Genomic DNA, 15991 nt, shown 5'->3' with positions numbered 1-15991 from the left:
ATCCGTATTTTCCTTCACTGATGTCCTTCCTTTGGATTTAATATGTAGATCATTTAAATGCTTCTTTAATAGCTTACGTTGTAAGTGTGTGGCTACTGCTATCATTTAAACTTCCAGGTGCTAACTAGAAGCTGTAGTGGTGTGTGGTGTTTGTGGCTTTGTGTATGGTTTATGTTAATTTTTTGGTGCATGGCTGTATATAGTGGTTATACGTTAATGCATACTTGCCTACTTTTGAAGAAGCATTTCAGGGAGATTGTGAAAGCATCACCTATGAGCGCGTGTTACAGTGGGCGTGTACTGATAAATCTGAGAGGCGTGTCCTAAACCTGACTTACATCCAAATGTAACCAGCCCAAAAGCAGTTAGTAAGATCTGTTTGTTGATGAAAACACTAATACTTTTCAGAAATTCATAGGGATCATTGTGCCTTATAATAACCAATGCAAGGAATTGACACTAATGATCCCATTTGAATGTATATATCTCTGTTTTTTTAATATAACAGCGTCATAATGGGGGTATGGATGAAATGAGGGAGATTGCTAGGCTCTTCAGGGAGACAGGGAGATTGCTACTATTTCAGGGAGTCTCCCTGACAATGAGGGAGAGTTGGCAAGTATGCGTTAATGACCATATAATCTAGGTACATATGCAAGAGTGTGTTTGTTATCTGAAAGTGTGTCCCTCTGCTCATTTCAAATGTTGCCCCTCTGTTCACTTTAACTAGTCCATATGGCACCAAAGCCTTGCTCCCCAAACACATTTAAATTGATACAGTGGTATTTTTCCAAAAGTGCGGTGGCAATCTTAGTGACATGTTGGCGGCAGCACTCTCTTGCTCTTCACTGTGGTTTGTCATTACTTGCAGAATATGGGAAAATTCTAACTTTTTTATTCGCTTCAAAATCACATCTGCAAATATAACCCTAAAAAAATAGATAATAAGAGGTATATTTACTAAAGTGAGAGTTTTTAGAAGTGGAGATGTTGCCCTTAGCAACCAATCAGATTCTACTTAACATTTAACTAGCAGCTTCTAGAAGATAATAGCTAGAATCTGATTGGTTGCTATGGGCATCTCCACTTTTAAAAACTCTCACTTTAGTAAATATACCCCTAATAGTCATTTTGCAGTTGGACATTTTCCTGATACATTTGTCAACATAAGTTATCAAAATACTATTAAAAAGTGATGAGGATGGGTCTCGTACCTTAGAGCCCAATGTGTCTCTGTTATACCTGCTGAGTGTATTATTGGCCTGATTCAGAGAAGTACACTATGCCGATGTTTTCGCAGATGAACGATTATCGGAAACTCATGCGTCTAAGCTTCATTATTTTTTTTAAACAATTGTTTTCTTTACTGAAACATGAAAATACAAAACAAAATAAATACAATTAAAATAAGTGAGACATGAGTAATCATAAATGTCGTACACAAGGAAAAGGGCATCATAGTCTAGACCACAGGTTCTCAAACTCGGTCCTCAGGACCCCAAACAGTGCATATTTTCCCGGTCTCCTCACAGATCGCAAGTGAAATAATTAGCTCAACCAGTGTAACTTTTGAAATGTGTCAGTGAGTAATGAATACACCTGTGCTTCTGCTGGGTGACCTGGAAAACGTGGACTATGTCCACCGAGACCGAGTCCTCGAACCCCTGGCCTAGACCAATATCAACAAAAATGGGAATCACATTCCCCTCGAATCACATCTCAAGCTACATTATTGTAGTCGCTCGCTGCAACTTTTTACTCGCAATGTGATTGGCAGGCTGGCAGGTAATAGGGAGTGGCGGCAAAAAGGCAGACGTGCTGCGACTGTTTTTGGGCCTTGTCACTGCCTGCACCTGCGACCCCGCACGCAGGAAAGATGTCTCACTTCCCATGTCCATTCTGCTGGACCATAGACTTACTGTATTGAGGACTGCGACAATTGAATGATGTGCGACTGATGCTGCGACTTTTTATGCAGATGCTTTGGATTTGCACAGCTGCGGGTGGGCGTCTCCCGGCGACTGTGACATTTGCATATCTTTGCATAGTAGCTGCGTTCAAATTTGCATCTGTGGTAGCATTAGCTTACTTCTCTGAATCCGGCCTTATTTGTTTTATATTGTGTAAAAAAACCTAATAAAACAGATTTGTTTTAAAAAGTGGAGGAGTAAATGGATTATACATTGCTCATAATAGTACATACATTCTTTAAGTTTGTGCAACTAAATAGAGAAAATAAAAATAGTTGTTTTCAGTGCTGTGCTGTGTTCCACATACCGCCAGATACCAGATTAAATGAACGCCATTTGCAACAATATACTATGATATGCGATTTGCAGTTTGGATGCAGCTTGTGTTCTGAAATTCAATGTTTTTTTTCAATACATCAGTACCGCAATTTGTCACCGGAGCTAGGAATGCATAGACATGGAGCAAGTGGAAAATACTATTCTTATGTACGCTGAATGTATATATGTATGGACAGATCAGTGACAATACAAAAGTTAATGTGACTAATAATATTTATTTCAAGTCACTTGTCTAGAACATCAGTCCAAGTCCAGTCGTCAGCTCTAGAAGGTTCAGCTTGCATTTCTACCACATTGATGTAACGAAAACATTCAGAAAAGCCTGTATTATTGGCTGTATCCCCATTATTCACACATTACCTGTAAGGAACTGCAGATTCAGCTGTACTAACAATAGTGCTGTCAGTACAGCTCAGCAGATAGCTGAAGAGGGCTCTTCAAGTTTTGCACAGCCCCTTTTAGTTAATAGTAGTCCTACCACTAGTGACCCAGCACCTAACCTCCACATGCTCCTGCTAGCGGCGGCTCCTACCCATAAGTCCCAGGGGTTCTGCCGGTCTGAAATGTGCGCATACGTGGGATCACAATCCCACATGTGCGCACAAATCAACATTCGGGCTTCTAGAGACTGCATCGGCTGCAGCCCCTAGAAACCAGATAGAGCTACCGTTATAGCAGGGGAATGGCTTCCCATTAGAAGCGCTCTCTCTGCTAATTGCAGTTCAGACTGGCATCCCAGGGGGAGAAAGCACCTCACCCATGGAATGCCTGTCCAGCCGGGATTAGCAGGGAGTGTTTCCAATGGGAAGTCACTGCCACACTGCCAGGCAGTCCCTGCAGGTGGCGGATTTTGATAGCCCTAGGTAATATCCGCAACTTACAATTTCCAGCAGCTGGTGCCAGGATTGGGAGCATTGCTGCCTAGCCAATGGCATGTACCTAATTTGGCATCTTAATGAATAAGACCAGTATTCAGTCCACTTACGTGCCATATTAGTGACTTTCCATACATGGCAGAGAATGCTATAATTAGGTGCGCCCCTTGGCATAGATGTACTTCTCAGCAGCTCGCTACCCTGTTCTTACTAAATACAGATAAGATAATATGGGACTCAACTGCCACTGAATTTAAAAATGTTTTTTTTTTCAAATTGCCAATGGAGGATCAGTGACCACTATTACAGGAGAACGCAGCTGACCAGGAGATGAGCGTAGGACACAATGGGCATCTTTACAAGGCGTAGGATACAATGGGCATCTTTACAGGGCATAGGACACAATGGGCATCTTTCTCACTAAAGAGTTACATAGGTGGTTTCCTGATGTTGGGGGTGGGAAATACCTATTTCAAATAACTCTTTAAGATTTTCCATCTTGACAATAGTGTTCCCCTGGGAATAAGGTATGGACAACTCCTACCCCTAGACGATTCTGTATTGTGCTTATGCTGATATTATCCCTTCAATAAACCGCACTCACAGCTTTGGGGGGTGTTATAATAATATAATAATATTTAGTGGTTGGACTGTTGTTTACTATTTACCACCTTCTTTGGTTATATTCCCTGTCATAAATACTGTATTTTTTCATTGTCTCCTTAGTTTAACTGCACAGTGCCACAAGATGCTGTGCCCGCCTATGGCCTTCATCCCTATGCCACAATAGACAATGTCACGTTTAACATGGAACTGCATAAAACAGATCTGTTCAATACCCTTTCTCAGAACCTCTTCTCCGTGGCTGAAAATGGGCAGGTCTATGTGGAGGTAATGTGTTATATTACAGGAGAGCTTAATACTTTGAATACCTTTAAACATGTGTTAGTGATGTGTATAATAATATAGTTTCATTAAAGGTTTTCACAAGCATGCATATGAATAAGGTGCGAATAACGTTGCAGATTATGTTTCACACATCTTTACAACTGTCAGTGTATAAAAATCCGTATACGAATAATTCCATCTTTGTATTTGCAGGTCTCTCTAACCAAGGCAGTGAAGGAATTAAGCTTTGCCATCCAAACCTGTTTCGTTTCTCATTCGTCCAATCCCGATATCCTAACCCAGTACACAATCATAGAGAACATCTGTCCGAAAGATGAATCTGTCAGATTTTACAACGTGAAAAGAATGAATGAACTGCAGGAACAGACGGAGAAAAAGAGGTTCAGCTTCATGTTTAAGTCCATGTTTAACACGTCGTTACTTTTCCTGCACTGCGAGTTGACTCTGTGCACAAATAAGGAGGAAGGACTGGAGAACCTGCCTAAGGTGAGCTCCGGCTGTTTTATCTCCGTCTTCATTTTTCTTTAGCGACATGAGGGTCATTGTATAATGAACAGCCATTCTTCTTATGGAGACATAATAGGCTCGATTCAAGTTAACGCGAATTGAATAGCGCCTTGAATGAGCTCCTGGAGTTATTCAATTCTGCGTGCTGTTAGGTCGGGGAATGCCCGTTCTCCCGCCCCTCGCGCCTTAAACAGGGTGTTTAGTCGCGATGCTGTTTCCGCCGCGCTAAGGGCAGAAAACAGCATTGCGCCTGTACTTTTGTCGGATTTCTGCTCGCATCCCAGGAGGGACGCGAGAAGAAATCCTTAGTCGGGCTCAGCAGTGCGCTGAATTGAATAGTTTCGGGAGCTCATTCCCGGCACTATTCAATTCGCATTGAATTGAATCGAGCCCAATGGGTCAAATACCAATAAGTATGAGAAAATATGCCAGTATAATGATCTCCGAAACCCAGCAGTCAAACTCAAAGATAAACTCGTTTTTGGGAGCGCAGCACTTAAAGCTCGACATATTGGTTGTCACAAAGTGTCGGCGTTGACATTCTGGTGTCGACATTCTGCATGTCTACCACACCCAAAACTAACAAGACAGGAATATGTAGTATATAACCAACAAATAAAAATACACATAATGCAGAATTGTTGGCAAAATAAGTTTCCACATGTAGCGGAGCCATTAGCCATACATATCTTGTGAAAACAAAATCATAGCAACCAATTAAACTTCTACAGTATTTCTTATTAGTTTGGTGTGTGACTTTGATGAATGAAAGGGAGCATCAAATCAGTTGCCTTCACCTTTATCTGACATTATTTTTGTTAAGTTATTTGCCCTGACTTTGCATAACTGTAGAGATTAATTCATGTCCATACATGAACCTCCTTCTAATGAATGGAAAACAAAGCGCCATCCAGGATTTAGCAGTGCAAAGGTCAGACAGGATCATTTCTTTTAAGTGCCAGATAGTAAATTCTGAGTGCTGTGACATTCTGCTTACCTCAGTTTTGTGTGGGACACGTAAGACTGCATGTACTCTACTATATAATGAGCAGTTGTATTATTAGGTAGCAATTCCACTGTTCACAATGGCCACAAGTTTCCAGCATTTGAACCTTTTTCCCGGAAGCTTGTGGCTGCAAACATCGCAGATTTTCCTTCACGGATCAGCGAGGTGTGCATGAAAATCTGCAGTGTTGCTCTACCGTAATTCTGGGCAATGGGCACATTCACCCACGGCGCCGAGAATTTAACCGCTCAACTATAATCTTAGTGATACTTTGTATTCTTGCATATTTAAAGGGTTTTATCCACCTTTAAGTGAACTGGTGCCAGTTGAACAATGCAGTTACCATTCCATAGTATAGTTGTGTTGTGATTATTGCAGGATACCATTTTGAAAGTGTTTGTGTCCAACTCAGGAGTTCAAATGAATGACCGCACATTTTCAATGATGTGGACCCAAAGTATTGATGCACATCAGCTGTGATTCGTATCAGTAAAGCATCCTGAGACCATACATGTGTGGGGTTGTTTCTCAGCCAAGGGATTGGGCTCACTCACAATTTTTCCTAAGAACACAGCCATGAATAAAGAATGGTACCAAAACATCCTCCAAAGGCAACTTCTCCAAGAACAGTTTGGTGATGAACAATGCCTTTTCCAGCATGATGGAGCACCTTGCCATAAGGCAAAAGTGATAACTAAGTGGCACAGGAATAAAACATCAAAATTTTGGGTACATGGCCAGGAAACTCCCCAGACCTTAATCCAATTGAGAACTTGTGGTCAATCCTCCAGAGGCGGGTGGACAAACAAAAACCCACAAATTCTGACAAACTCCAAGCATTGATTAGGCAAGAATGGGCGGCCATCAGTCATTATGTGGCCCAGAAGTTGATTCACAGCATGTCAGGGCGAATTGCAGAGGTCTTGAAAAAGAAAGGTCAACACTGCAAATATTTGCATAAACTTAATGTAATTGTCAATAAAAGTCTTTGACACTTATGAAGTGCTTGTAATGTTACGTCAGTATACCATAGTAACATCTGACAAAATGGTCTAAAAACACTGAAGCAGCAAACTTTGTGAAAACCAATACTTGTATTATTCTCAAAACTTTTGGCCATGGCTGTACACATCTTCACCAAGATACCTGACTGAGCGCACTCAGGGATGATACAGTGAGAAGATGCTAAATTTGCACACACACCCCTCATCCCAGAGAGACTGCCCCTTATCATGTGTAAAAGTTGTGCATAATAGCTGAGCAGCAGATTACATGTGCATTGTGATAAGTACATATTTGCTCTTTCCCAAAGTACTTTATAATGGATAATTACTGGCACGGAAAGGAACTTGACTTAGCGCTGATTTTATTTTCCTTACTACAATATAGTGATCAGCAGGAAAATGAGTTTGTGTTTCATGAGGGAAATACAGATCGCCCCCATAGTCTGAATTGACTTATCTTAAGTGCTTTTACATGCTACTAGAGTCAAGTAGGTACATTGACAGTTATTTGTGTCAGGTTACTTGTGTGAAGAAGTGTGTTTTGCCTCATTTGTGTAACGAGGAACACAAGAGGGGATTATATTTCACAGCATGCCCGGACTCCAGGGACCTGGATTCTAGAACGCAAGACGTGACTGGCTTCTATCATGGACGTTCACTACCCTTCAACATGTTTATTTTGCAAATGTTGCTTAATTTCTTTCCAGTCTATTTCAAGAGTCAGCAAGTTCAGTATCTACTGCAGGCCAAATGTATTATTGGACCCACGCACTCAATCAAGATTTAATATTCTAGGCTTAAGGCCCCTACACACTACACAATATTTTTAACAATTTGGTTGATTCTGTCACATCGGAACAACAAATCGTTAAAAATGCGTAGTGTGTATGTACTACATCGTGTAGAGCGCCTCCCCATGGGGTCGTCAGCCTCTTCAACTGATCTTTCGTACATGCGGTAAGATCAGGTGATACGGCTGACGATCCTATGCAGCACTATGCGCGGGGGGAGTGGCATGTTGAGCGGTCGAGCACCGGATCGCCCAGTGTGTATGGACCACTCGATATGTCGGGCTGTCGCCAGCCGGGTCATGTGCCACATCGCTGGGTACACACGTCGTTAAGTGTGTACCTACGATAGTAGGAGTTTATAACTTTGTTGTATCATTTTTCAACAGCTAAACTGTGTTTAGTGAGACCCTTTCCATAGAATCTAGTATCACCAACTGTTGTGAATGGTAACATTATACCTTATGGATATAAAGCGTGTACCTTTGCATGCACAATATACAAATTAACCCAAATAACATAAAATTAATGCATGTCCTGCATCTAGATTATAGTGGTCCTCCTATTATATGGCTTAAAGTCACAGTACCACCTACAGATGTGTGCATATACACCTATATCGAAATCGCACCAAATAGCTCTGGTTGGTGCATCACAGACCATGTGACTTTTTTCTTAAAATATGCGTCTTAGGGACATATTCAATTAGCCGCGGGTTTTCACCCGTGGCTAATTGACAGGCTAAAGTCCCGCGACGCGGGGTTTAGGTATTCAATTAAATAGCTGTTTCCCCGCGTCATTAGACCGGGACTCTCGCGCGAGAACACACTTATTCTGCGAGAACTGCGGAATCAGTGTGTAATAACCTCTCACGCGAGGCCGAATAGGGCGGCCTCACGCTGATTTTACCTCGCACCTACATGAGGTGCGAGGTAAAGTCAAACAGCGGGGACTCGCGCGCGGGGTCTCAGGGACACCCGCGCGTGGAATCCCCGCTAATTGAATACCATCCAGCGCGACAATATGCCCCTTAATGTGCTACTTTATACAAATTCCTTTGCAACAAAAGAAATTCTAAGAACTGATTCAGAGCCGCTCGCTATTTGCGAGCGATCGCTCTGAATCAGGGCGGGCCGTTTTTTTTTTAACCCCGGCTTCCAGGCCGCTTGCTAAGCTGTGGGTGACCACCCACAGCTTTAGCAGGCAGCCTGGCGATGGTCGCGATTATCGCAACCATCAGGCTTGCGACGAGACCCTTGTGGTAGGGTCTCGTCCATCACAAACACCCGGTGAACATCCTGCTCTCTAATAGAGCAGGAAGTTAACTACTGACATCACGTGATGTCAGTAGGGCCGCCCACAAACGTCTCCATTTGTGCAGCCACTCCCCTGACCCGCCTACAAAATGGGGCAAGCTGTCGAATAACATCGACAGCTGCCCCGTCTTGTAGCGCGGCCCGGAGCGAGTGATTTCTCGTCCGCTCCGTGGCTCGCGAGCGGGTCTGAATCAGGCCCTTAGTACACTATTAGCTACTTGATACACTATTTTCAAATGAAGATGCAACATTTAAAAAGCACGGAAATCGCTACCCACGGCAGAGCATCTCAGTTGCGTCGTACATCTCGCACCATATGGCGTAAAAAGGATAGGTGTATGAGGAAGCATCTGTAAGAAAATATTTTACCACTGTGCCCTTTCAAGTAGGACCATGCAGTCAGGGTAGGCAGGGGAGGCAGAGCTTTCCCTGTCATACTCCTGAGATTTGATGTAAAAATGATTAGATTAATACAAAGAAGATATTTATAACTTATAAACAATTTCTTTGTTTATTGTAATCATTTTTATGGTTAACACGCACCAGGGGCGTTTTAAGAGAGGATGGGGCCTATGTGCATTCCCCGTCCAGGACACCCTCCTCTCTCCCTGGCGGCTGTCAGCGCACTGTCAGCAGCAGTTGACTCTGGGCACTAGTCAGTGTCTGGAGTCTACTGGCTGCTGCACCATTTTCCCGGGGGTTTACCTACTGCGCATGGCCATTTTCCAGGTGTTTCATGTAGCACTGCTCCAGCCGTTGGAGAGGTAAGTATTAAAAAGTATGGGTGCAGTGTGGGCCCCACTGGACCCACAAGAGGGTGTGCACCTATTATAAGTACGACCCTGACACTCGCCAGCTTTGTGGAGCTCTCTGGGACTGCAGGAAGAAGAGAGATGAGGCAGGAACAGCTCAGCCTCGCTTCTTTATAGTCAAACACTGCTTGCAGAGCTGGGGGCAGGGCCACACCAGGGGAAGTAAGCCGCACAGAAAGAGAGCTATTAGAGGCATGCTTCTGAGTATGGGGATGTGCATTGAGCACTGATGAACACCTTGGATGTGTCATGTGACTAGGAAGTGCACTGCAGTGTTTAGAGATCAGACCTCAAGTCAGCAGCAGCAAAAGAAGACAAAGTGATGCAGGTTACTAGAATCAATGGACACTGAAGCTTAGTGTAGTGAGGGGAGAGTTAAAGTGAGTAAGGGGTGAAACAGGCTCCCAGCACTCAGAACCATCTCCATGTGTGCCTCCCCAGCCATTGACCTCACTGCACGTTACTACTTTCAAGCCTATTTGGAGCCACTGGAGCTGCAATATGCAGCCTGTTTTAGACTTCACTGTTTCCCATCTGTCCCTGATGAAAACCAGGGGGTTGTGAAAATGAGGACCAAGAGGTTTGTGATTGGTCCTTACATTTACTGAGTACATGCTTTTTTTTAATAAGTGAACAATGAAGTGTAGGAATACTCCATACTTAAATAACAATTAATTTGGCGTTCCAGTACATAGTGTGATGACCGTACAAAAATAACCAAAAGGGACTTTGGGCCTGGGTTATTAGCACATAAGTTGCATCTTTGGACGCAGCTGCTGTGCTAAAATATGCTAATGCCGCAGGAGGCATCTTGTATTAATACACGCCTCCTGTCGGCTTCTGTGATCCGCTGCTGCATCCAAGGACTCAGCATCGGATCACTCTGCGAGGACATCGATGGCTAGTGTTTTCACGCAGCTGAAGCCAGTGAAGCTGAGTACAAGGATGCAGCCACTGGATTCAGCATGCCCAGAAAACGGGGCTGACACATCCCCGTTTTCATGGACGCTGCCTGAGGCCACCCACGCTCCGCCCCCTAGCAGCTGCAGCCGTGCAATCAGGCTGTCGCTTCCTGGCACTGCAAGCGAGCTCGCACAAAGAGATCTGCACATGCGCAGTACAGATCTTCAAACATCGGAGTTGTGCGCAAACAATCGGGTATGAGTACATCTCAGAATCAATCTCTTTGTTTAGAAAGTGGTTGTAAGTAGCAATCCCACAATTGGACTAAATAATTAGAGAATACACATGCACTTACATACGCAGTTCACATGATGGGACTTGTAGTTCAACAAAAGCAGACGAGCCACAGGTTGCCTATTTACAGGTTAAGACTTCTTTTTTTAAGGTCTGATAAGGTGACCTGTGCATTTAATCTGTTTTTTTTCCTGTCTGTTTTAAAACACTACAACCTGTTCCTTCCCTGCATGCTGTTCCAGGTCAGGATGACAGTTGTTGACGGTTTTTATGATACTGAACTGTACACTGAATCCCTTCCTGACCTTGCATTTCTTTGTTACAGTGCATTGAGCTTGATGAAGCCTGCACTTCCCTCACCACCAGCATGATACTTTCTATGATGCAGAACAAGAAGACAGTCACAAGGCCATTGGCAGTGATCACGTTAGAGAAACCTCCAGGTAACGCAGCACTTTTATGTGAAACACTTTGTGTAAAATATATATTTATTTCCTCATAAACCTTTTTCTTAATAAAATAGATTTTTACTGGATACAATAGTTTTCTCACCCGAGCGAGGTGCTGAAGGCAAATGTATACAGCAGCGGTCTGTGCAGACGTTATAGGATGGTATAACATGCTTAAAATATTTGGTCCATAGGATTTAGCTTGATGTAAACATTTCAGTACCAAAGATATCCTTAAATGGGGATGTAAATGATTTTTGCATAGAACAGTCTGCAAGGGCAGTGTAGTTTACTTGCTGTATACAGTGGTAATCAATGATCTGCAAAAAGAGATATCTATAGTTTAGTTATAAGATTTGGTTGCGGTATTTTATATACCAATTCACAGTGCCAAAAAAGGTTTGCTACAGGGAACAGAGAGATTTATAGCAACCACTTTAATTGCTCCCAATTTGCAGCAAACTGCTCATACGAAATTTAATTGTTTTGACTAACATTGAGTTACCATGGCTACATGATCATCACTCAGTACTGTGCAATTCAAAAAAGAAAACTTTATCCAGACCCACAAAACAACATTGACAGGACACAGAAACAAAAGAGATAAAGAGCTCATCTATATGATTTGTAGAGTGCATATTACAGTTATACTGCAGCACATATTATTTTAAAATATGATGTGCTCTAGCTGCAATAATAAAATAGTACTTTCTAGATATACAAAATGTCACTGGGCATTATATCTCCCGGAAAAATATGTACAGTCTACAATGGCGCACACATGTATCTCTCCACTAGTGGGATGAGATTAGTGGTGTTACTGATCACAGTGACATTTAGTGATAACAATGGACAGGAAAGAATGTAACAGTATAAGATAGGAATATTATGATATCCAGACTCCAGCATTTCTTTATGGATAAGACTCTCTTGTTTCCCAACATGAAAGTTGGACACTTCAGGTTTCTGTTAATGTGTTCTGGAAAAATTACTATAAATATAATGATAAAACAAAGACATAAATTAATTTAACATTTAGTAATGAGTCTAATACAACATGTAATCTGGGTTGACAAAGGTTTAGAAAACATGGGCTGGTTCAATAACTCGCACAGTGTGGGTACAGCTTCAAACGGGTTGGGGGATGTGTCTCTTAAGCTGATTTCTGCTTGGAGCCTATGGAGGTATGGTCAAAAGTAGGGATGTGCAGGCTCGGATAGGTTCGAGTTTGCACGTGGAGTTCGGATTTTTCCCTCCAAAAAAACGGAACTCAGAACGAGGCAAAACGTCATCTTACATGGACGAACATCATCATTCCTGGACAAAAGACCAGGAATGATGATGTTCGTCCATGTAAGATGACGTTTTGCCTCGTTCTGAGTTCCGTTTTTTTGGAGGGAAAAATCCGAACTCCACGTGCAAACTCGAACCTATCCGAGCCTGCACATCCCTAGTCAAAAGTCAGGCTACCATAATTGTGTTTATCTTTGCTGCGTGCGTGTAATTCATTCTTCCCCATGTCTTTGAAGGGAAAATAGTTTTATATATTTATTGTGGTTCCAGACCATCCAACATGACCCCTTCCATCAGGTGCAAAATGCTCTTCTCCTGGACTTACCCCTTCATTTACAGATGTGTCCTCATACATACAGGGGTCTATTTACTAAGCAGTGTTAGGAGACAGAGTGAAAAGTGATAAGAAAGTGATAAGGTGCCAGCCAATCAGCTCCCAACTGTCAATTTTCAAACACAGCCTGTGAGATGACAGTTGGGAGCTGATTGGCTGGCACCTTATTACTTTCTTATCACTCTTCATTCTGTCTCCTAACACTGCTTAGTAAATAGACCCCCTAGTCTCAATACACCATGTAGCATGACATACCTAGCTTGAGTGAGCGCCAGATCCCGTGCTACTCTGCTAGCGTAGAGTGTCTTTTTTTTGCTGAAGATGCGTCTAAGCAGACTGTGCTGATTAATGTGATATGTGACACTTGTATATCTGTGTGCACCTGAATCTGTATATGAAGCACAACGGTACTTGGAATGAAAATAGCTGCGGCAGCTACAATGTAGCAGTACATGTACAGATTCTGGGTCTTAGTACAAGTCTTGCATATCAAATTAATCAGCACAGTCTGCTGGTGCATCCTAGTTGCATCGAATTGCGACTTAAACGCATTTTCGGCAAAAAAAGACACAAAAAATATACCCAACGCTAGCAGTCTCATGGGACCTGGAACGTCGAGATGGACTTTTTGGCACGACTGTAGCAAAAATGTGTAAGGACACATCTGTATGATTGAAGGCATCTGTGTTGAACTAGTTAATTGATGAGAACTGTGTTTCAATACAGGTGTATGCAGTCATAAACTAAGGGCTGCCTACCCGAGTTTTCGCCTACATCGCATGTTTTGGTCGCGTAAAATTATCGTGTGCGTGTACCCGCTTATAACCCTGTTCAATTACTAGCCAGGTGAAAACGGCAAGCGACGAATGTAAAGCAGGTGAAAATTAATGTCAGAATAGGGGAAATCAGTCTGAACCCCCCAAAAAGATGCACTAACATGGAGGATCAATGTAGAAGTGTTCCAGTAGCCCGAATAAAAGTATTTGGGGTACTAAAGTTGTTTTAAATCCTTGTTATTAGCGGCGCTTATTGTAAAAGTGGCGAATAATGGCATTAAGCAGTATTTATTGGTGAAAAAAAGTTGTCTGGTCATATTTGGGGTACATGAAAATGGGTGCTAGCATATTTTAATGTCTCTAAAGTGAATTTTAGAAAAACGTGAAAAACGCACTTGTTGCATGCACCTGCAATCCTAAAAACACCTGACCCATCCTTGCAGACCCCTAATAAGTCTATTTTGCTAGTTTTTATGCTTGTCCCCCCACTTTTTACTTTTTCACCCCCAAAATGAAAGTCATTTTTTGGGGGGGTTCTTAAGTTTTTTCCCTGGATTTCTTGACGCAGTTATCCTTTGTGGGTCTGTCCCAAGGGTTCTGAGTGGTTTCCCCACATTTGCACCTCAAAATAAAAAATGTTGCACTTCTTTTCTCCTGCTATTCTTAGGCGAATCTTTTTCACCTATTACACTGCATTGACTTTCCGTGTAGGCGAAAACTGCCTGGAATTGAATTTGGAGATAAGTTCCGACCACGTGAAAAGCCAAGATCGGCGATACTTTTCCGCGGATAACGACTTTTCGCTTCTAATTGAATACGGCCCTAAGTTGGTAGTCCAGGAGTGATGCATTGAGTATCTGGTGGAAGGGGCAATACTGGAGGGTCTGTGGCTCTAAAAAGATTAAGGGGCCAATGTATTAATAATCGCCGTTGTGAAAGACTCCTCCGGGGGAATCTGGCACTGTACATACGCACTATGTCAGCTTCAGCCACTAGCCAGTGGCTGCTGGAGAGAGGTCGGAAGATCTCTCTCCTGCTTGTAAGCCTCCATAGGCTTAAAGCAATTTACACCATCTGAAGATGGTGTAAACTAACAAGGCCAAACTCCGAAAAACCTTGCTTTTTTTTGGAGTTTGGTACATAGCACTGAGATCGTAGTCCCCATTGACTCTGATCTGCAGAGCTAATTAGCACTCGGATGGAGATTTCTGTGAAATTTCCTGCATTGTTCTATTAGTACATAGCAACAATTCATAAAGTTATGCAGAAACTGCAGTTTCCACATAATGTTATGAAAAAATAGCTCACTGAATAGGCCCCGAAGGGCAACAATGCAAAAAGGTCCAAGCAATTTGGTAAAATCATGTTGCACTGCAGGTAGGGCAGATGTAAAATGTGCAGAGAGATTAGATGTGAGAGTGACATATCCAAACTGAAATCTAAATTGCAGTGTACAAATAAAACTGTCCAATATTGTGGGCTACATGCAAAAGCAGCCAGTATTTACCCTGCATGCAAACAAAATAAATGCACAGTATTTGTACTCCTTGTATTGCAACATGGTTTGTTCCAGATGCTAAGTTCAGAATCAGCCTCTAAGGGGTATATTTACTAAAGTGTGGATTTTTAGAAGTGGAGATGTTGCCCATAGCAACCAGATTCTAGCTTTTAACTTCTAAAAGATTCTAGATAAATGTTAAGTAGAATCTGATTGGTTGCTATGGGCAACATGTCCACATTTAAAACCCTGTATTTTAGTAAATATACCCCTAAAACTGATTTTTGACAAGTTTTCCCCCTATATCTGTCCCCGAAATTAAAAATGTACAAACCCCATACAACAGGAGGTTGTACATTTTTACATCTGGTGCAGGCCTTATGTTTTGTTCAGTTATGTTATAGAGTTTTGTGTTTACTATCTTTAGTGGAAACTGAGTTTGTTTTCTAAATTGTAACGTGTGGAAGAGTAAGATCTTCACATAATGGACAAATAGAAGTCAATTTAATTGTAGCAAAATGTAAACATTTTATAAAAAGTATGCAGTCAATATTTCTTAAAAAACACAAATACTGTAATTAACAGGGCGCTTGCGAATTACTATAGGAGGTACCAATATGTAGAAAAGAAATAAATATAATAAAGAGAATTCCCATTCACTGCAAGGCAATTGAAAGCAACAGAAGAAAATATAAGACCTGCGCAGGAAATTCACATAAACAGAAGTGTCTCATAAATATATTCATTTAATAAACAGAAAAAAGAAAAGTTATCAAATAAATAACATACAATCTAAAATAAAATTATATGAACATCTCAAGAAGGTATGAAAAAATAAAAATAAATAAAAAAATTAAAAATACCAGCAGTCTGCTAAAGCAGGAATATCCTGAAAAAAAAAAAAAAAAGTTCAAGTGC

The 15991-nt window shown here is 41.8% G+C and overlaps 1 protein-coding gene across 3 annotated transcripts in view; it reads left to right on the top strand.

The window, feature by feature from the left end:
- The window catches only part of TGFBR3 (transforming growth factor beta receptor 3), a 235682-nt gene that overhangs the window by 183149 nt on the left and 36542 nt on the right, over positions 1 to 15991 (top strand). For all 3 annotated transcript variants that reach the window (XM_088444889.1, XM_088444886.1, XM_088444888.1), the window contains 3 exons: positions 3911 to 4075; positions 4286 to 4579; positions 11049 to 11166. In XM_088444889.1, coding sequence (XP_088301015.1) covers positions 3911 to 4075; positions 4286 to 4579; positions 11049 to 11166 — 577 coding nt within the window. The remainder of the gene's footprint in view (positions 1 to 3910; positions 4076 to 4285; positions 4580 to 11048; positions 11167 to 15991) is intronic.

This window comes from Taudactylus pleione, unplaced genomic scaffold, assembly GCF_031769625.1.
Source record: "Taudactylus pleione unplaced genomic scaffold, aTauple2 ptg000373l, whole genome shotgun sequence".
Lineage (NCBI taxonomy): Eukaryota > Metazoa > Chordata > Amphibia > Anura > Myobatrachidae > Taudactylus > Taudactylus pleione.
The sequence above is the reverse complement of the archived record's forward strand: the minus strand, read 5'-3'. Positions and strand labels throughout refer to the sequence as shown.